General features: G+C 42.4%; 1 protein-coding gene across 1 annotated transcript in view; it reads left to right on the top strand.

The window, feature by feature from the left end:
- LOC135514304 (laminin subunit gamma-1-like) overlaps positions 1-22,324 on the top strand; it is a 75,383-nt gene extending 53,059 nt beyond the window's left edge. Inside the window, exons 9-28 of the mRNA XM_064937696.1 lie at positions 78-200; positions 335-524; positions 730-842; positions 1,510-1,731; positions 2,383-2,571; positions 3,588-3,833; positions 4,021-4,174; positions 4,488-4,630; positions 4,885-5,063; positions 5,272-5,428; positions 5,738-5,943; positions 6,436-6,515; positions 6,786-6,923; positions 7,061-7,205; positions 7,542-7,691; positions 17,790-17,904; positions 18,167-18,366; positions 18,698-18,856; positions 19,316-19,415; positions 19,626-22,324. Of these exons, the coding sequence (XP_064793768.1) occupies positions 78-200; positions 335-524; positions 730-842; positions 1,510-1,731; positions 2,383-2,571; positions 3,588-3,833; positions 4,021-4,174; positions 4,488-4,630; positions 4,885-5,063; positions 5,272-5,428; positions 5,738-5,943; positions 6,436-6,515; positions 6,786-6,923; positions 7,061-7,205; positions 7,542-7,691; positions 17,790-17,904; positions 18,167-18,366; positions 18,698-18,856; positions 19,316-19,415; positions 19,626-19,882 (3,266 nt within the window). The 3' untranslated portion in view covers positions 19,883-22,324. The remainder of the gene's footprint in view (positions 1-77; positions 201-334; positions 525-729; positions 843-1,509; positions 1,732-2,382; positions 2,572-3,587; positions 3,834-4,020; positions 4,175-4,487; positions 4,631-4,884; positions 5,064-5,271; positions 5,429-5,737; positions 5,944-6,435; positions 6,516-6,785; positions 6,924-7,060; positions 7,206-7,541; positions 7,692-17,789; positions 17,905-18,166; positions 18,367-18,697; positions 18,857-19,315; positions 19,416-19,625) is intronic.
- The last annotated feature ends 272 nt before the right edge of the window (positions 22,325-22,596 follow it).

Here is a 22,596-nt window from a genome sequence, read left to right on the forward strand (position 1 = left end):
GATCATTCAGAGGTAGTTGTGATGTAAAGATACGCCTTGATAGAATGAAATGTAACATACATGAAACCTGTTCCTAGATGATGAGCAGTGGACAGCCCAGCAGCGTGACGGCTCCAGTGTTTCAGTCCAGTGGTCTGCTGGTGGAGAGGAGATTTCCCTCATCTCTGAGGACTACTTCCCCATGTACTTTGTGGCTCCAGGTACTGTGTGACTGACACTTAACTCAAAGACTTTTCTTGAGAAAGAGGGACTTTTTTTTATTTTTCAACTATTGTGGTGAAGAAGACGTCATTGGAGTGAGCCTAACAAGTATTTCCTGATCTCGTTACTGTAGAGCGGTTCCTGGGCAATCAGCTGCTGAGCTACGGCCAGAACCTCACCCTGAACTTCCGGGTGGACAGGAGAGACACACGCCTTTCAGCTGAAGATGTGGTTCTGGAGGGGGCTGGCCTCAGAGTGGCTGTGCCTCTCATTGCTCAGGGAAATGCCTATCCTAGGGAGAACATGCAGACATTTGTGTTCAGGTTGGTGGAAATCATGCAGCCATAACCTACAGATGTGTATACTGTAGAATACCAGCACAACAAAAGTAAATCATTTGTAAAATGAAAGTTGACTTTTTACCGTCTAATCTGTGGTAATAACATAATTTTGAAATTGTCACATAGAAAGCAAATGCATACATTTGTCTGTTATCTGATGTTGTGAATGCCCCTCTTTTTCTGTTAGGCTCCACGACAGCACAGACTACCCCTGGAGGCCCACCCTCCCTCAGTCTGAGTTCCAGAAGCTCCTGCACAATCTGACATCCATCAAGATCCGTGGCACCTACAGCGAGAGAAGTATGCATCTACTCATCCGCCTCACCTCATTTCACAATGTAAACCATACATCCTGGGTCAGGGCCTGTATTCATAAAGGATCTCAGATTGGGAGTACTGATCTATGATCATGTTTCCCCTGTACATAAAGGGCAGAAAACGGATCCTAGATCAGCACTCCTACTTCGAGACGCTTCATGAATATGGGCCCAAGCCTACAGTAGTATCTGTAGGATTGGACCATGACAAGCTTGGGAGTTAGTTTGGTCAAGCGAACTGATACGCTTGGATTTCATATGCTTTTAACAGTTCTGAGGACATCTCTCAGCTAATCACAGAGAGGATGTTGAAACTCCAACCTAGTCATAATATTAGTGCTCAGGTTAAGGCTGAGTCTTTCTCATTTCCCCTAAAGACACTACATGGTGATGATTTCCCCTGTTATTGAGGTCATCAGATCCTCTCCGAACAAATATCAAGATAACTCCAAGGGCAAAAACATAGTAATAGTCACTTAGCTCAATACTTTAGACATTACCAATTGAGCCTAATCAATGCAATGAAAATAGAAAGCTGGGAGACAAGAATGTTGGTGGTCTGTGTCTTTGATTCCATGTCAACATTTCAGGCCTAGTGGCCTTTCTCAAGACATGATGCAGACATCTAATCAATGCTCATCGTTCCCCAGGTGCTGGCTACCTTGACGATGTAATGCTGATCACGGCGAGGAGAGGTCCCGGGACTCCGGCCCGCTGGGTAGAGAAGTGTACCTGCCCTCAGGGCTACATGGGACAGCATTGTGAGAACTGCACTCTGGGATACAGGAGGAACAGACCAGACCTGGGGGCCTTCAGTTCCTGTGACGCCTGCAACTGTAACGGACACAGTAACACGTGCAACCCCGACACAGGTCAGGGAGATGACAATGAGTGGCTGACACCCTAATGGCGCCCAATTCCCTATATAGTGCACTACTGTAGAGCAGGGTCCTTAGGGAAACAACAAGGAGTAGAGACTGGAGATGAGTCTTCAATCATCACATGACTGGTTGGGTATATGTCTCAGCCAGGAGCCATGCAGTACACCTGGGGTTCTATCTGCTATGTCTAAATGTGTCTGGAACAGTGGATGGTTCAACATTTTAAAAGTCCTTGTTATCTTAGAGTGGAGCAGAACATGGAGTAACAGATCACACCAACATCAGCCAGTAATAACACTCTGCTATAAAGAGATTTGTGGTTGGTTTAAAACATGACTGATAGGATGTAATTGTAAATAAGAATTTATCTTAACTGACTTGCCTAGTTAAATAAGGTTAAATAAAATAGGCAGCCTACTCTCTCCTCATCTACTATAAAAGGTGTCTGGATATAAAATAGTGGGCCCTTTAAACGCTCATCGGTCTTAGACTCCCCCCTGGTGGTGGCTAGGGGAAGGAAAGGGAAAGGGGATAGCTAGTCAGTTGCGTAAAGGAATGCATTCACCCGAAGTGTGTCTTCCGCGCTTAACCCAACCCCTCTTAATCAGAGACATGACGTGTGTGTTTGATGTCTGTTTGAAGGGATGTGTGACTGCCAACACAACACAGCTGGTCTCAGTTGTGAGAGGTGTGAAGACGGTTCCTATGGAGACTCCACTGTGGGGAGTTCCAGCGACTGCAAGCCCTGCCCCTGCCCCGGAGGATCCACTTGTGCTGTCGTTCCCAAGACCAAGGAGGTTGTCTGCACCAACTGTCCCACAGGAACCACAGGTAATATTTAAAGAGAGATTGTGATTTAAAAAAACAAAAAACCCATGTAAATAATCTGTGGTGGAAACTTTGCAGATTTATAGATTAGAACCAAAGCAACTCTTAGGCCATAGTCTGTAGGTAGTTTTGAAAGTGTCAAACACTGGTTGAATTATTTACTAATTATCACAATTCAAGACTGTTTGTTTATAAAAAATAAAATGAAAACATATTTATACTGTAGATCAATTGAGACCAAAGTCTCATTTGCAGTAGAGCCTGTTTCTTAATACAAAGAAAAAACAACACATGCATAAATACACAGACACAAGACATACTCATTAAGAGAAAAAAAATCACAATTAACATTTAAAATATTTTTTTAATTGTGTAAGAGGCATGAGAACATCCATTCTAATAGTTTTGTGTAAATTGTTTCACATGTAAGGTGCAGCGTAGGTAGGTAGGTGCATTTTCCGACCTGTGTAGAAACTGGGGGGGGATCTGAAGTGTAATGTAATTAATCAACCTAGTTTTAGAATGAGTCATTCTATAAGAGTTTAGAGATGTCAAATACATTGGATGTTTTTGCATTAACGCTTTATAGATAAATAACATAAAATTCTGCTCTCTTCTGGCGGCTAAAGAGGCCCAAAACTACTTCTAGATATAAGGAATAGTGGTAAGTTTTGAAGCCAGAGCCAGTAATGAACCTTGGGGCACAACAATATACAGCAACCAAGGGTTTAAAGTGTGGATGCTGCAACATGCATGTAAATAACATCCCCATATTCCCATACAGACATAAAGGTGGCCTGAACCATTTTCTTTCTATTAACAGACTTTGATTCCGTAAAAGAAACCAAACTTCAACTTTGTAAATGGATAAAACTTCATGATGAATGTTCCAAATTGTGTTTATTGTATGTACCTATTTCTCAATTCAGTTCAGGAGTTGTTTGTATGGCAGCTTTTATTAGATATTCAAATATATTCATTATCACGTAATCCAAACTATGAATTGCATCTTTCCCCAGGCAAGCGCTGTGAGCTGTGTGACGACGGTTTCTTCGGAGACCCCCTGGGGGAGAACAGGCCGGTGAGGGTGTGTCGGGCCTGTAAGTGTAGCGACAACATCGACCCCAACGCTGTGGGCAACTGTGACCGAGAGACCGGGGAGTGCCTCAAGTGTATCTACAACACAGACGGCTTCTTCTGCGACCGCTGCAAAGAGGGCTTCTATGGAAGCCCTCTGGCCACCAACCCCAACGACAAGTGCAAATGTAAGATGAGAAAATGACGTGTGTGTGTGTGTGTGTACAGTTCCACATACTGACTGATGTGTCATCGGTGATAATGGGTCTCTCTCTATTCCATTCTATCCTGTGTACTGTTGAGTTCCACATACTATAAAGAGATGACTCATGCTTGCAGTGGTAGTCATGGGTTTCTCTTCTCTCCTGTCCCCAGCCTGCTCCTGCTCTCCATACGGCACAGTGGACAGACAAACCACCTGTCTACAGGTCACAGGCCAGTGCCCGTGTCTCGCCCACGTCACCAACCGGGACTGCAGCGCCTGTGAGCCTGGCTTCTTCAACCTGCAGAGCGGAACAGGTTGCGTACGGTCAGTACCCACTCTGTGACCTTCACTTTTTACACCTTAATATCCAGCTTTTAGTGGAACCATTTCTGAGTAATTAATAAGGTACTCCTTAGTAGAAAAGCGAAAGAAATGTATCATCTTTTTTTGGTTTGTGATTTGTCACATTCAATACAAAAATAAAGACCAATAAACATTAATAATTATTTAAATTAATAATTATCTTACTAGATATTGTGGTCTGTTATATGAAGCTTTAGCTGTTTGATTGTGTTCATGGCTATGTTTCAATAGCTAAGTTGTAGTATGCCTTGATTTTATTTTGTTGTCGTGACAGATGCACCTGCAATCCTATTGGGTCCACCAATGGTCAGTGTGACATCAGTTCCGGTCAGTGTGAATGCCAGCCCGGCGTCACCGGTCTGCGCTGTGAACGGTGCGAGGTCAACTTCTTTGGATTCGGATTGTCTGGCTGCAAACGTATGACTACCATACTTTTCCTCCTTTCTCTATCCTCGACCATTGTGATTAAACTCTTGCAACATTTCATATTATGGCATGCAGATGTGCATTACTATGTCACGTGTGGAGTTTGTGTCTGATGGGAAGAGAACATCTAACTTGAAGATTCCCCTCTGTATTTGTCATTGTAGCTTTTCGAACCTCCACTCTGGAATCACACATGTTTTCCGAGCCTTTTTAATTGATCTGTTTCTCTTCTTCCTCTACTTCAGCGTGTGACTGCGACCCAGAGGGCTCCTCCACGACCCAGTGTAAGGACGATGGCCGCTGCGAGTGCAGCCCAGGCTTTGTGGGAGCCAGGTGTGACATGTGTGAGGAGAACTACTTCTACAACCGCTCTACTCTCGGCTGCCAGCAGTGTCCAGCTTGTTACTCTCTCGTCAGAGACAAGGTACAGACACTTGGTGTTTTCGTCAGCTGATTATTTTTGTTAATAAAGTTGAGTTCTAGCACACCGTCTCTCCTCCTTCCTTTCCTGTCTCTCTTTACTGTCTTTGTCCAAATATTTTTTAAATATATTTAATTAAGTTGTGTGCTTGACATGTCTGTATAGCTGTATAGGCAACCACACTAACCCTTATGGTTTTACGCTTACATAGGTGAACCAGCAGAGACAGAAGCTGCATGACCTGCAGAATTTGATTGACAATCTGGGCTCCACGTCGGAGGCTGTCAGTGACAAGGCCTTTGAGGACCGTCTGAAGCAGGCAGAGAAAGCCGTCATGGACCTGCTGGAAGAGGCTCAGACCAGCAAAGGTACAGGACTCTAAATATGTCCATTTAAAAAAAAATATATGTATATATATTTTAAAGTAGGTCTCGCTTGAAACAACTAGAATTAGACAAAGGCCCTTATGTCAATTTTTAAAGAACTATTCGGCATAATTAACTTGAAAGAATGCTGTTCTATCCCAGTAGAGTTTAATCAAATGATTCAGGAATGTTAGTTGTGAATGCTGTTTTCAGTTATGTAGTGGGGTGGTATCCATTAAACCTTGTCCAAGGTGCTGGATCAGAGAGGACTGTGAAATGTACTTTTATTTACTTCTTAATCTATATTTTCAGATGTAGACAAAGGCCTGCTGGAGCGCCTGGGAAACCTGAACAACACGCTGACCACTCAGTGGAACCGTCTGCAGAACATCAGGAACGGTGTGGACGACACGGGAACCCAGACCGACAAGGCCCGCAACCGGGTCCGAGACGCTGAGAACCTGGTCGACCGTGCCCGCGAGGAACTGGATAAGGCCAAGGACGCCATCAGCAAACTGGTCGGTCATCCCCTAATGATAATTTTGAGAAATGTATTTGTTTTATACAATATTCATCCAATGTTCTACCATGTATGATCAGTTTCTATAATGAAAGTTATCTTTTTTGTGTCATGTTGCTAGGATAATAATGTCCATTCTAGGGATTCTATATGTAATTATATTGCTCCAGGTGTTCAGTAAGATACTTGGAGCTGTATAATTACATATAGAATCCATAGAATGGACATTAGCATCCAACAGCAACATGACAAAAAAATGAACGCTTTCATTCTAAAAACGGATCATATTTGGTAAAATATTGTATATAACAAATAATTATATTATGAAGGGTAGGATCTCGATGCTTTGAGCACCATGTTATTTGTCTATTTTTGTTGTACTGACCCCCGGTTCATATTTGGTCCCGTAGCACAATGAGCAAGTCCTCCTGCATGAAAAAAAAATAATGGGGGTTCATTGATTTCGTACTTTATTATTTTTCTCGCCCAGGACATCAAAACACCCTCAAACACCGCAGATCCTAACAACATGACGCTTCTGGCAGAGGAGGCTCGCAATCTGGCCGACAAGTAAGAACTGCTACAATGATGAAACACCTGTTGTTCTCTGAAATGTATTGCCTGGGATGTCTGGGATGTGCTATTCTTGGCTGAAAAATGGGGAACACGCAAAAAAAGAAATATGAATTGCTTTAATTAAATCAATATAATTGGTAGGCCAGAACTAAAATGTATATTTTTGGGTGCGTGAACCCAATCACCACTTTTTAATTAAATTTTTCTTGAGCTGTAAGAAGCCCCGTCACATAGTCGATGAAATAATTACGCCTCATCCTGTAGACATAAAATGGATGCGGATCAAATCGAGAAGATCGCCAAGGATGCCAACGACACATCCACCAAGGCTCTCAACCTGCTGATGAAGACTCTAGATGGCGAGGGAAAGACCAACAAAGACATTGACGAGCTCAACAGGAAGTATGTCACTGTCAGCAACAGCACTTTTCTGTGATGATTCCTCCTTTATTTTCTCAGTCGAAATAAATCCCATTTCAGTAACATTTATTCTGTCCAGAACATGTCAATAATTGAAACTGTCATGTTCACCCTCTTAGGTACAATGAAGCGAAGGACCTGGCTAATAACCTGGAGAAACAGGCCAACAAAGTGCATGCTGAGGCAGAGGAGGCAGGCGACAAAGCCCTGAAGATCTACGCTAACCTGACCAGCCTGCCACCCTTCAACACCAAATCACTGGAGGTCAGTTGCATGAAGTGACTACTCCTCTTTTAGGGGGAGACAGTTCTGCATCCCAAATGGCACCCTATTCCCTTAATAGTGCACTACTGGTCAAAATGAGGGCACTAGAAAGGGAATAGGATGTCAATTGGGAGGTAGGCAGCATCATCAGGCATCTCTTCATTGATGAAACAACCCTTTGGAATATGTTCCCTGTCTCGAATGATTGACAGGATACTCTTCAGATTCATTGAAAGGGTTTGTGTATCACAAGACATAAATGTAAATGGCCATCAGGACATTACTGAAGTCATTTCCAAGTCTTGAAAGATAACTTACCTTGACTTCTGATTACAGGGCGAAGCGAGCAAGATCAAGAAGGAGGTGTCAGACCTGGACAAGCTGATTGACAAGACAGAGAAGGAGTACAACGACCTGAGGGACGACCTGAGAGGGAAGGAGACTGAGGTCCGCAAGCTGCTGGAGAAGGGAAAGACTGAGCAGCAGGTAGGACAGGAGACCATTACTTAGGGTTACAAAATGTTGATAACTTTCCCAAATTCTCAGGCTACCAGAAATCCCAGGTGGAGGATTCCCTGATTTCATGCTTTTTCCAGACAGATTCCAGGAATCTTCCAACCAGGATATCTGCAAAATCAGGGGCCTCATAACAATTGTGTAAATTTCACACTAAATATCTGCATGTGCCATTAATGAAAGGAATATGTCCGTAAAAAAACATTGATTTATAAACTTGCCGCACACCATATATGTTTCCCGTTATAAATCCGACCCATCCTAAAACTGCGAACGTGCGTTAGAACTCTGAAAAACACCCTCCATTCACTAAGGCTGGGAATTGCCAGGGACCTTGCGATACAATATTATCCCGATACCTAGGTGCCGATACGATGTGTCTTGCAATTCTCACGGTTCTATATTTATTGCCGATTCGGTACTATGATTTTATTGTGATTCGATGTTCCAAACGTGTGCCTCACCATATGTCTGCTGCAGAGGGACAAGAGAAAGACATGAGAACCAGTTTTGATCAGTAATGGAAATAAAAGTGCTTAAAAACAAATTGGCTCCATATTTAAGAAGAAGATGGTGCAGCCAACTAACGCAAAAATAATATTGCGATATTGTCAAGACGATACGGTATATTGTAAAAAATGATATCCCGAAATGTAACTGTATAGGCTTTTTGCTCCCCCATCAGTACCATTCAGCATTTATTGTGACAATAACGCCCCTTTATTTGCGGTTGAATTTTGATCTATTGAAATGGGCTACGGCTGTTTCTAAAAGAAAGCAATGGCTAATTAGATCACATTTCTGTAGAGCTGTGGGCAGAATGTTTTGATATTTTTCAGGGACTTTTTCCAACGAAACATCAAATAAAATAACATTTTATTGGTCACAATCACATATTTAGCAGATGTTATTGTGGGTGTAGTGAAATGCTGATGTTCCTAGCTCAAACAGTGAAGTAGAATCTAATAATTCACAACAATACAACACAATACAAATCTAAAAACTAAAAGAATGGAATTAAGAAATATGTAAATATTAGGACGAGTAATGTCGGAGTTGCATTGACTAAAATACAGTAGAATAGAATACAATATATTCATAAGAGATGCGTAAAGCAAAATGTAAACATTATTAAAATGACTAGTGTTCCATTATTATTGTGACCAGTGATTCTATGTACAGTTGAAATCAGAAGTTTACATACACTTAGTTTGGAGTCATTGAAACTTGTTTTTCAACCACTCCACAAATTTCTTGTTAACAAACTATAGTTTTCGCAAGTCGGTTAGGACATCTACTTAGTGCATGACACAAGTCATTTTTACATCAATTGTTTACAACCAGATTATTTCACTTATAATTCACTGTATCACAATTTCAGTGGGTCAGAAGTTTACATACACTAAGATAACTGTGCTTTTAAACAGCTTGGAAAATTCCAGAGAATTGTCATGGTTTTAGAAGCTTCTGATAGGCTAATTGACATCATTTGAGTCAATAGGAAGTGTACCTGTGGATGTATTTCAAGGCCTACCTTCCAAAACAGTGCCTCTTTGCTTGACATCATGGGAAAATCTAAAGAAATCAGCCAAGACCTCCACAAGTCTGGTTCATCCTTGGGAGCAATTTCCAAACACCTGAAGGTACCACGTTCATCTGTACAAACAATAGTATGCAAGTATAAACACCATGTGACCATGCAGCCGTCATACCACTCAGGAAGGAGACGCGTTCTGTCTCCTAGAGATGAATGTACTCTGGTGCGAAAGGTGCAAATCAATCCCAGAACAGCAGTTAAGGACCTTGTGAAGATGCTGGAGGAAACATGTACAAAAATATCTACATCCACAGTAAAAACGAGTCCTATATCGATATAACATGAAAGGCCGCCCAGCAAGGAAGAAGCCACTGCTCCAAAACTGCCATAAAAAAGCCAGACTACGGTTTGCAACTGCACATGATGACAAAGATCATACTTTTTGGAGAAATGTCTTCTGGTCTGATGAAACAAAAATAAAACTGTTTGGCCATAATGACCATCGTTATGTTCCGGTGGAAAAAGGGGGAGGCTTGCAAGCCGAAGAACACCATCCCAACCGTGAAGCACGGGGGTGGCAGCATCATGTTGTGGGGGTGCTTTGCTGCAGGAGGGACTGGTGCACTTCACAAAATAGATGGTGTCATGAGGAAGGAAAATAATGTGGATATATTGAAGCAACATCTCAAGACATCAGTCAGGAAGTTGAAGCTTGGTCGCAAATGGGTCTTCCAAATGGACAATGACCCCAAGCATACTTCCAAAGTTGTGGCAAAATGGCTTAAGGACAACAAAGTCAAGGTAGTGGAGTGGCCATCATAAACCCTGACCTCAATCCTATAGAAAATGTGTGGGCAGAACTGAAAAGGCGTGTGCGAGAAAAGAGGCCTACAAATCTGATTCAGTTACACCAGCTCCGTCAGGAGGAGTGGGCCAAAAGTCACCCAAGTTATTGTGGGAAGCTTCTGGAAGGCTACACGCAATGTTTGACCCAAGTTAAACGATTTAAAGTCAATGCTACCAAATACTAATTAAGTGTATGTAAACTTCTGACCCACTTGGAATGTGATGAAAGAAATCAAATCTGAAATAAATCATTCTCTCTACTTTTATTATTTTGACATTTCACATTCTTAAAATGAAGTGGTGATCCTAACTGACTTAAGGCCGGGAATTTTTACTAGGATTAAATGTCAGGAATTGTGAAAAACTGAGTTAGAATGTATTTGGCTAAGGTGTATGTAAACTTACGACTTCAAATGTGTATATAAAGCAGCAGCCTCTAAGGTGCAGGGACGAGTAACCGGGTGGTAGCCGACTAGTTGATGGCTATTTAACAGTCTGATGGCTGTTTATTAGTCTCTCGGTCCCAGCTTTGATGCACCTGTACTGACCTTGCCTTCTGGATGATAGCGGGGTGAACAGGCTGTGGCTCGTGTGGTTAATGTATTTGATGATCGTTTCGGCCTTCCAGTGACATTTGGTGCTTTAGGTGTCCTGGATGGCATGCAGTGTGCCCCCGATGATGCGTTCACCATTCCACACCACACTCTGGAGAGCCCTGCGGTTGCGGGTGGTGTAATTGCCGTACCAGGCGGTGATACAGACCGACAGCATGCTTTTAAATGTGCATCTGTAAAGGTTTGATTGTCTTATGGGTCAAGACAAATTTTTTCAGACTCCTTCACGACGCTGTCTGTGTGGATAGACCATTTCAGATTGTCAGTGGTGTGTACGCCGAGAAACTTGAAGTTATCCACCTTCTCCACTGCGGTCATGCCGATGTGGATAGGGGTGTGCTCACTCTGCTCTTTCCTGAAGTCCACAATCAGCTCCTTCGTTTTGTTGAGGGAGAGGTTATTTTCCTGGTAACACTCTGCCAGGGCCCTCACCTCCTTCCTGTAGGCTGTCTCGTCTTTGTTGGTAATCAGGCCTACTACTGTTGTCTTCTTCCAACTTGATGATTGAGTTGGAGGCGTGCGTGCCACGCAGTCATGGGTTAACAAGGAAGTACAGGAGGGGGCTGAGTACACACCCTTGTGGAGCCCCTGTGTTGAGGATCAGCGAAGTGGAGGTGTTGTTTCATTGTCTGTGGATCTATTGGGGCGGTAAACAAATTGATGTGGGTCTATGGTGTCAGGTAAGGTAGAGTCGATATGATCCTTAACTAGCCTCTCAAAGTACTTCATGATGACAGAAGTGAGTGCTACAGGGCGATAGTAATTTAGTTCAGTTACCTTTTGCTTTCTTGGGTACAGGAACAATGGTAGACATCTTGAAGAAAGTGGGGATAGGGAGAGATTGAATATGTCCGAAGACACTCCAGCCAGCTGGTCTGCACATGCTCTGAGGACACGGCGAGGGAAGCCGTCTGGGCCGGGAGCTTTGCGAGGGTTAACACGCTTAAATATTTTGTTCTCTGTGGCCGACGTGAGGGAGAGCCGTGCTGTGTTATCCTCAAAGCGGGCAAAGGCTGTTTAGTTTGTCCAGGAGCATGACATCGGTGTCTGCAACATGGCTGGTTCCCCCTGCATGCCGTACATTGTCTGCGTGTTCTGCAAGATTGATTGTATATTCAAAACAATTTAAAGTAAATACTACTACCCACACTTCTATGCAAAAGACTAATATATATTTTGTTTAGTAGGACCCCAATTAGTCGAATGGTCGATTGTTTGATCGTTAGGCTGTAGGTCACCGAGATTGTTTTATTTGAGCAGTAACAACTAGATACAGTGCATTCGGAAAGTTTTCAGACCCCTTGACTTTTTCCACATTTTGTTAGGTTGCAGCCTTATTTTAATATATTAAATTGTTTAGGTTTTTTCTAATCAATTTCCACACAATACCCCATAATGACAAAGCAAAAAAATGGAAATATCACATTTACAAAAGTATTCAGAACTTCTCGGGTATGAGGCTACAAGCTTGGCACACGTACATTTGGGGAGTTTCTTCCATTTTTATTTGCAGATCCTCTCAAGCTCTGTGAGGTTGGATGGGGAGCGTCGCTGCACAGCAATTTTCAGGTCTCTCCAGAGATGTTCGATCGGGTTCAAGTTCGGGCTCTGGCTGGGCCACTCAAGAACATTCAGAGACTTGTCCCGAAGCCCTCCTGCGTTGGCTTGGCTGTGTGCTTAAGGTAATTGTCCTGTTGGAAGGTGACCCCACGCCCCTGTCTGAGGTCCTGAGCGCTCTGGAGCAAGTTTTCATCAAGATCTCTGAACTTTGCGCCGTTCATCTATGCCTTGATCCTGACTAGTCTCCCAGTCCCTGCCGCTGAAAAACATGCCCTGCAGCATGATGCTACCGCCACCATGCTTCACCGTAGGGATGGTGCCAGGTTTCCTCCAGACATGAAGCTTTGCATTCAGGCCAAATAGTTCAATCTTGGTTTCATCAGACCAGAGAATCTTGTTTGTCATGGTTCTGAGAGTCTTTAGGTGGCCTTTAGCAAACTCCAAGCGGGATGTCATGTGCCTTTTACTGAGGAGTGGCTTTTGCCTGGCCATTACCATAAAGGCCTGATTGATGGAGTGCTGCAGAGATGGTTGTCCTTCTGGAAGGTTCTCCCATCTCCACAGAGGAACTCTGGAGCTCTGTCAGTGACCATCGGGTTCTTGGTCACCTCCCTGACCAAGACCCTTCTCCCCCAATTGCTCAGTTTGGCTGGCCGACCAACTCTAGGAAGAGTCTTGGTGGTTCCAAACTTCTTCCATTTAAGAATGATGGAGGCCACTGGGTTCCTGGGGACCTTCAATGCGGCAGAAATGTTTTGGTACCCTTCCCCAGATCTGTGCCTCGACGTAATGCCGTCTTTGCCCTCATGGTTTGTTTTTTGCTCTGACATGCACTGTCAACTGTGGAGCCTTATGTAGACAGCTGTGCCTTTTTCAAATCATGTCCAATCAATTGAATTTACCACAGGTGGACTCTAATCAAGTGATAGGAACATCTCAAGGAGCATCAATGGAAACAGAGTGCACTTGAGCTCAATTTCAAGTCTCATAGCAAATGTTCTGAATACTTATGTAAATAAGGTATTTCTGTTTTGGTTTTTTAAAATAAATTTGCACGTCTAAATCTCTGTCATTATGGGGTATTGTGTGTAGATTGCTGAGGATTTGTTTCTTTAATCCATTTTAGAATAGGGCTGAAAACGTAACAATGTGGAAAAAGTCAAGGCGTCTGAATACCTTCTGAGGGCACTATTTTCATATATATAATATATATTAACGTTCAAAAGCTTGGGGTCACTTATAAATCTCCTTGTTTTCCATGAAAACCTACATGAAATGAGTTGCAAAATGAGTAGGAAATATAGTCGAGACGTTGACAAGGTTATAATTAATGATTTTTAATTGAAATAATTGTGTCCAAATTTTGCTTTCGTCAAAGAATCCTCAATTTGCAGCAATTACAGCCCTGCAGACCTTTGGCATTCTAGTTGTAAATTTGTTGAGGTAATCTGAAGAGATTTCACCCCATGCTTCCTGAAGCATCTCCCACAAGTTGGATGGGCACTTCTGACGTACCATACGGTCAAGCTGCTCCCACAACAGCTCAATAGGTTGAGATCCGGTGACTATGTTGGCCACTCCATTATCGACAGAATACTAGCTGACTGCTTCTTCCCTAAATAGTTATTGCATAGTTTGGAGCAGTGCTTTGGCTCTTTGTCCTGTTGTAGGAGGAAATTGGCTCCAATTAAGCGCCGTCCACAGGGTATGGCATGGCAAAATGGAGTGTTAGCCTTCCTTCTTTTTCAAGATCCCTTTTACCCTGTACAAATCTCCCACTTTACCACCACCAAAGCACCCCCAGACCATCACATTGCCTCCACCATGCTTGACAGATGGCGTCAAGCACTCCCCCAGCATCGTTTCATTTTTTTCCTGCATCTCATGAATGTTCCTCTTTGTGATCCATACACCTCAAACTTAAATTTGTCTGTCAAGTGTCAGGCAAAAGATCAATCTTAATCTTTTTTTTATTGGCCAGCCTGAAATGACTTTTTTACAACTTTGCCTAGAAGGCCCGCATCCCAGAGTCACCTCTTCACTGTTAACGTTGAGACTGGTGTTTTGCGGGTGCTTTTTAATGACACTGCCAGTTGAGGACATGTGAGGAGTCTATTTGTCAAACCAGGCACTCTAATGTACTTGTCTTCTTGTGCAGTTGTGCACCGGGGCCTCCCACTCCCCTTTCTATTCTGGTTAGGGCCAGTTTGCACTGTTCTGTGAAGGGAGTAGTACACAGCATTGTACTTCAGTTTCTTGGCAATTTCTCGCATGGAATAGCCTTAATTTCTCATAACAAGAATAGACTGACGAGTTTCAGAAGAAAGGTCTTTGTTTCAGGTCGTTTTGAGCCTGTAATCTGTGTGTGTGTGTGTGTGTGTGTGTGTGTGTGTGTGTGTGTGTGTGTGTGTGTATCCATCTCCATCCATTGCGGAGGCTTAGAATAAAATTTATGCTTGATCTGAAAATGTGGTCGGAGGCTCCATATGGGTGGTGTGACGGAATTGCGAAGCATGCAGAGGCCAAATCAAGCTCTGTATGCATCACTATGCGCCTCTGACATTTTATTTATTTTTTACAGCGCGCAGGGCTCTGTGTGGCACTTCTCTCCAGAATGTGCTCCGTCCTGCCTCTTTGTGAATATTCAGAACTTCTTCATGTGAATTGTTTATGTTTGTCAATATCCATTTACATTATATCACCAGTAGTACATTTACTGTTAATTCCTATCAAATCTACAATGTTTGTTACTTTGGTGATGGTCATTTTTGTTATGGCATTCAATATTCTTATTCCTGTCTTTCCATTGACATTGTCGGAGTGGATACATTGTTTGCGGAGTACACAACCTACGCCACACTTTTGAGAAACACGTTTTTGGTTTATTTAATTCCATTTGCGAGTTTTGGCAATTTATTTATTTTATTTGGAGCTCTCCTGTCAATGTTGACTAAAGATGTGCACTAATAGAATAGGCCTATAGTCTACCTGGCCAAATGTAAGCATATAAATGTGCCCATTTGGGGATCTGATAGTTTTTCTGATTGGATTAACACACCTGTGGAGCTTCTCAAGGTAATGTTTTCTTCACATCAAACAAGTCTGTTTTTCCATCCATTGAGAATACAATAGTTCTTCAATATATTAAAAAATAAAAATCCAGCTCTCTCCCTTTCAATAATCACTCTGAACCAGTGGAAACGTCATGAAATAGGCCAACCTGGTTACTTCTTATCAGTGCATGCTTTGGACTGAAATAGGGTCTGGTACTCATTTTGAGTGCTGGTACTGTTTATATTTAGGTGCACGAGCTCCACAATACCTTTGAGATAATATTCTATAAGAGGAACAGGAGCTCAAGCAGTATAACATTTGACGTGCCGGTACTCTACTCCAGTGATCTCCTGCCAAAGTCAAGCACTGCTTCTTAACCCTTGCACAAATAGCCTACAGCTGTGTCTGTCTCGAGCTCACTGGCAACTCTGAGGGACCAGAATATTTTATACAATGTTGCATGTTCACTAGCTTCAGGCAGACCCAAGTTAATAGTTGATACAATGGTTCAAATAAAAAAATTGGTGAGGACTACGAGCATTAAGATGAGCTTATCGGAAACGGTTTCTGATAGTTTGTGTAGAAATGCTCATGATCAGGGATGTCAACAAATTTATGCACAACATTTGAAATAAGCTTTTTGTCTGTATGGAACATTTCTGCCATCTTCCTTTTGATTCAGCTCATGAAACATGGGACCAACACTTTTTACATGTTGTGTTTATATTTTCAGTGTAATTACAGTAGTCGACTTACAGTAGTAGCATACATTTTTCAATGTAAAATGTCAACTGTGTGTTCAACTGTTAAATTCAACCGTGTAGCCTATTATAAACCACACTGTCTATTGGCTCGCATACAGCAAAACTTGAAATACGTATAGCCTATCTATTTACTAGGCTCAAATTAAATGAGAGATTCATATGGTCGTTTGTTGTAGGCCGGGAATACGAACCCATCACAGCCAGAAAAGGTGAGGAATTTCTTCTGCAATTGTTATGGAAATTAAATAAATAGGAAATAGATTCCGATGTCTAATTATTCTAGATTCCAAAAATAAAACGCACAGCGGCAAATGGCTCCTGTTTTTTATTTTATTTTCAATAGCGTGTCATCACATCCCCCATTTGCACAAAATATGCCTATTTACATGCCTACTTACTTGCCTCCAATGCAATACTTCAGCCACTAGATATTGTATGTAAAGTTTAAGGTTTGCGAGGAGTTAAGCACATTCTCATGTGAAGTTCAGGTTTTTATAAATGTCAACTTTTGCGTGAAAACTGGCGAATGCATGTTTTGTACGTAAGCAACGTTTATAAATGAGACCCCTGGAAAGTTTGGGAACATTACCAGATTTTTGCAACACTGCCTTTTTTACTTTCTCTTTCTTGTCTATAACCTTTGCTCTAAATAGACAAACATCAACATGTGATCCATGCCTCGCAATGTAAAGCTCGTACGGTGGTGGGTTCCTACATGAAAAAACTGGAGTGTGTCTCCGTCTAAGATTAGCTTTAGTGTGCCTCATTAAAGGAGGCATGAAATTGAAAATGACCACATTGCATAAGTGACGAATTCATCACTCGTTCAGCCACTAAGTATAGTGAAAATCAGCAAGCCATGATGCCAGAATTATTCCAATGAATTGAGTGGTATGCATGGCTCTAAATTAACATGTTTCATTGGTAGCACTGGTGCTCCTAGCTAAGAAAAGTTAGGAGCACCCAGAAAAATGTTTAAATTCCCTGATGACTGATTCCCCCATCTGTCTGTCTCTCTGTCTGTGTGTCTGTTTTTTCTCTGTGTCTGTCTGTGTCTCTGTCTCTCTGTGTCTCTGTCTCTCTGTGTCTGTCTCTCTCTGTGTCTGTCTCTCTCTGTGTCTGTCTCTCTCTGTGTCTGTCTCTCTCTGTGTCTGTCTCTCTCTGTGTCTGTCTCTCTCTGTGTCTGTCTCTCTCTGTGTCTGTCTCTCTCTGTGTCTGTCTCTCTCTGTGTCTGTCTCTCTCTGTGTCTGTCTCTCTCTGTGTCTGTCTCTCTCTGTGTCTGTCTCTCTCTGTGTCTGTCTCTCTCTGTGTCTGTCTCTCTCTGTGTCTGTCTCTCTCTGTGTGTCTGTGTCTCTCTCTGTGTCTGTGTCTCTCTCTGTGTCTGTGTCTCTCTCTGTGTCTCTCTCTCTCTGTGTCTGTGTCTCTCTCTGTGTCTCTCTCTCTCTCTGTCTGTGTCTCTCTCTCTCTCTGTGTCTGTGTCTCTCTCTCTCTGTGTGTCTGTGTCTCTCTCTCTCTCTGTGTCTGTGTCTCTCTCTCTCTCTCTGTGTCTGTGTCTCTCTCTCTCTCTCTGTGTCTGTGTCTCTCTCTCTCTCTGTGTCTGTGTCTCTCTCTCTCTCTGTGTCTGTCTCTCTCTCTCTCTCTCTGTGTCTGTGTCTCTCTCTCTCTCTGTGTCTGTGTCTGTGTCTCTGTCCAGACTGCAGATCAGTTGCTGGCTCGTGCTGATGCTGCCAAGGCGCTGGCTGAGGAGGCCGCCAACAAGGGGAGGTCCACCTACCAGGAGGCCCAAGACATTCTGGGAAATCTGAGAGGTACGTAGGAACAGGACTGATAGGGAGGCCAGAGAAGGGTCCCTCTCTACCCCATACTAACGTTAGATCAGGGGCTTATTTTATTCTGAATGGTAACAGTGAAAAGTGTATACAGACTAGTATGTAGGATCTCAGATGGATGTTAAAGGGAATGCTATAATAATAGTATAATACAAAGTAGTGAGTCACCAGTATTTTTTTATTCCATATTAGATATGTAATCAATCTGTCTTCTCATTTTCCTTCTCCATTGTCAACACAGATTTTGACAAGAGGGTGAACGACAACAAGACAGCAGCTGAGAATGCCATGAAGAGAATCCCAGAGATCAATGCCACTATCGCTGCAGCCAATGAGAAGACCAAGCAGGCTGAGGGGGCGCTAGGCAACGCAGACGCAGACGCAAAGGAGGCCAAGAGCAAGGCGGAGGAGGCTGAGAAGATAGCCAGCCTTGTGCAGAAGGTACATTATATTTGTGTTATATTATAACTAGATACATTATGACCATCGTATATGCTACAGTCCTGAAATGACAGGGCCAAAATCAATGGTGGCCTCTTGATGTAAAGTGTATATATAAATGGTGTCTCAGTAGATTAAATGTTTTGTTGTTTTGTTTGTATGGTAATTTAATGTGATGTTTCACAAATAATAAACCCTCTTTGTCCCCCTTTTCATCTGATGTTTCACATACTGTAATAAACCATTAAACCTATAATTAATGTAATACCTACTTTCAAGTTGTCAACATCACTAATCCCTCTCTGTCCCCCTCTGCCTGTGGACCCCACAGGGTTCTGCTAAGACCAAGGCGGATGCAGAGAAGGCCTTTGAGGACACCAGGAAGCTGGATGGAGAGGTCAATAACATGATGGACCAGCTAAGTGCAGCAGAGGCAGAGCTGGCCAAGAAGAAGGCTGAGGCCGACCAGGACATGATGATGGCTAGCATGGTGCGTGCGTGTCTGTCTGTGTGCGTCCCAAATGGCACCCTGTGTTGTGCACTACTTTTGACCAGGTCCCATAGGGCTCTCGTCAAAAGTAGTGTACTAGATAGGGGAATATGGTGTAATTTGGGACTCATGCTCTGTATCTGGGGCTTTGTTGTTTAAATCCACTGATATCATTCAATTCTCAGAATCTTAGGAACCCAATACTTAGGAATTCCTAGAAGATCTCTTTGGGTTGGAAATCGGCCCCATGTGCTCTGCGTGTTTGTGTACACAGAGCTGGAGTTGCAAAATGTTTATAGTCCTTGTTAAAGTTGTTTAGAGACAATGAGACTAAACAATACGCAATAGGAAGTGGATGAGCAAGCTACTGAAGGTTAAAGGACCTCACAAGTGTTTACTGAGTTACAGTGATCTTCGTTGTGGTCTGGAATCCTCAACTATGCTGTTTTGGTATTTCAGGCATCAGACAATGCGAAGGAAGCTGAGGACAACGCTCGGAAAGCCAAGAGTGCAGTCAGGACCGTTCTCAACACCATCAACGACCTGCTTAAGTCACTGGGTGAGTGGTATTTGATTTAGCACTGTTTTTTTCTGTAGGTATAAAAATACAAACAGAGGGCTATAATTGTCATGTGATTCTGTTATTGTTTCTGGCTTGTGCATCGTGTGTAACCAAACAATATTGCATCATTCAGGGTTTTACTTGCACAAGTGAAAATGACTGTATTTAAATCATTGAGCTAAAGCTTACACCTCTTTTCCTGTTCAGGCAACATTGACAAGGTGGACCTGAGCAAGCTGGGCTTGATTGAGGGGTCGCTGAAGCAGGCCAAAGACAAGATGGCAAACAGCGACCTGGACCGCAAGCTGTCGGAGCTGAACGACGTGGCCAAGAGCCAGGAGGAGATGATCACCGACTACGATAGGCAGATCAAGGAGATCCAGTCTGACATCGCCAACCTCAACGACATCAAGAACACGTTACCCAACGGCTGCTTTAACACCCCATCCATAGAGCGGGCTTAACCCCCTCTATCTCCGCCCCCGACTCCTATCCCGACCCCTGTACCCTTCCTCATATCCCGTCTGTATCACTCCTTCCCACATCTAACACTCGGGCAGAATGCCACCGTTTTACCAAAACAGTTTCTCTTTTTTTGGTCTTTTGTTTGTCTTTTTTTTTAAAGCAAGAAGCCAATTTAAGCCAAGTTTCATGTTTTTAAAGAAAGGAAGAGCATAAGCGGCAGAACCTGAAATGAACTAAGGTGCGGTCGTTAAAAACCGCGTATCCATTCTCCTTGGGTGCAGCAGGTTAGGAGAGGTGTGGCTTACCTCACTCCAGAAAACCCACATGACTGCACCACCTCCAGACTGTTCCTACGCTACAACGTGGAGGAATCACAACCTAAACCACATCAACAGAGAAAACAAGGAAAAATGTCCTCAGCCTTTTCAGATGCGTCTGTGTCATATTATATACCTTTTTTTTAATCTGATATGGTGTCAAACAAGTTATCCTTACCCATCATTTTAGACCCAAGGGCACGTTGGGAATGGTTTGTCTGTGAAATGTATATTTTTTTTGCTTGAAGGTATTGAGAAACTTTCAATGCATATGTACCATCCTCTGTGTTATCAACCTTTTTATTTTTTTAAACAAACCGTGAAGGAATCCTTAAGTTTCTGTTTGATTTGCCTCCATTCGCTCCCAAAGCTACATGTCTTGCATGGAGAAAGTATTCCTGTTACTATTATACATTTTTACAGTATTCAACACAACTATTCTGTTCCACATGCACAACTGTAAAGCTGTCGAATGAAACCAGCTTGTGGGTCTTTTAAAATGTCACTGATAAGTTTGCCAGTTGAGACAGGCCTCTACTGCCCAGTGAAACAACATGGTTAAATATCATTTGAATCATTTATTTTAACACTACAAATCATGATTTTTGTTTGTTTTTTTCCTCCCGAAGCTGCTGCTTAATACAGGTTTGCTGCAAATCACACATTAACATTCTACACTACAAGGCAACATTCTACACTATGCAACTTTGTACATTTGCGTAGCAAGACTTTACCTGATACACTGGTGCTAATAATGTTTTCAAATGTTATATTTTTGTGTGAATCTTTTTTTATTCTGATGAAGAGTGAGGAACTGTTATTTGTGTAAATATATGCTTAAATGATTCAGGGCTGGCTGATTGTTAAACCCAAGACCCAACAGCCACCTCATATAGGTTCTATCACAAAAACAATCAACTGAAACCTCCACATAATATATAAATATATATGATAAGTTCTGTGGTATAATATGCTTGCTTGTATACATGGCTCAGTGTTGTTGCCTCATAGCGCTGCCATTATTCATTTGTTTACTTCTCAGTGGGTGGTCACAAGTTAATTGATGAATGCTTTTAATAACAAGAACCTTTGACTGACAAGATCAGGACACGTGTGTGTGTGTGTGTGTGTGTGTGTGTGTGTGTGTGTGTGTGTGTGTGTGTGTGTGTGTGTGTGTGTGTGTGTGTGTGTGTGTGTGTGTGTGTGTGTGTGTGTGTGTGTGTGTGTAAGGGATGGCCCTAAAGAAGCCATTTGTCTACACTAAGCCTAACGTTTCATTTGACTGAATTTATACGCTTGTCTCCAAGAAAATAAAATTGGTCACAAGTTGCTAGTTAACCAATTCTTTTGTTTGTTAGTGTTTTGTGCCTTACTATGTGATTGTCATTTTCACATCACTTAGTCCCTAACGAGGGCATCACGTTTATTGCACACGTTGCATTACATTTCAGACATACACTCGTCTCCTCGCACGTTCACTACATGGTGTCCTTGCATTTCAGGAGAACAGCAGGGATTTTGTCGACGGGTCCAGAACATCAGTCAGCCAGCCTCCATACAGTAAATGAATAGGTTGTAACCTGGAAACGACTCGTCTTTCCCAGTTCCCATTCAACATCGCTCATATCTTCAATACACCAATACTCACTCCTTTCCTTAGCCTTCTATTATGTTATCTGTTTGATAGTTTTGTTTAGCTAACTTTTTACCTAATTTTATAGATGGTGTGGCGGGGACTAAAACGATCTCCTCTGCAGTGAACCATCTTTTACCCTCTATTACTCCTCCAGGTAACCACGCTGCTGTGGACGGATGTGCAGCACATACTGTTTGATGTATAAAACAGTATTTCTAATTTATAATGTCTCAAGTATTTGTATTATTTTGTTCCCGTAGATGATGATATGTATGTGTTGCACAATCCGTTTGTGGTCTTTTGGCTATGGAGTGCATCTTCTGTTCTGTTTTGGTTCTGTCGTACAGTACAGTACAATACAATACAAGGCACCTAGTCACTGAAACATTTCATTTGTAAGGACCCGAGAGAACCCAGCTTGTTACCCAAGTGCCTGTAAATTCAATCGTAACATTGAAGTAATAAAAAATAATTACGGGAACTCTTCAGTTGATTGTGTGATTGTATTGAATGTCATGCTGACTCATTTCCGCAAATGCAATGTACAGAACACTATGACAGTGTTTCTCATGAATCTACTCCAGTCTACTCAGCAATGTAGTTTTATCTTGAGTTTATTTAGTATTTAGGACATTTAGGACAGTTTTATTAGTTGGGTTGTCACATGAAATGAGTGCTTTAAAAATACATATGTCAATGTGCACAAATATTTCATTTTAAAAGCCTGTTATATTAAATAAACTCTGCTTTACTATAGTCT

Source organism: Oncorhynchus masou, chromosome 3 (genome assembly GCF_036934945.1).
Source record: "Oncorhynchus masou masou isolate Uvic2021 chromosome 3, UVic_Omas_1.1, whole genome shotgun sequence".
Classification (NCBI taxonomy): Eukaryota; Metazoa; Chordata; class Actinopteri; order Salmoniformes; family Salmonidae; genus Oncorhynchus; species Oncorhynchus masou.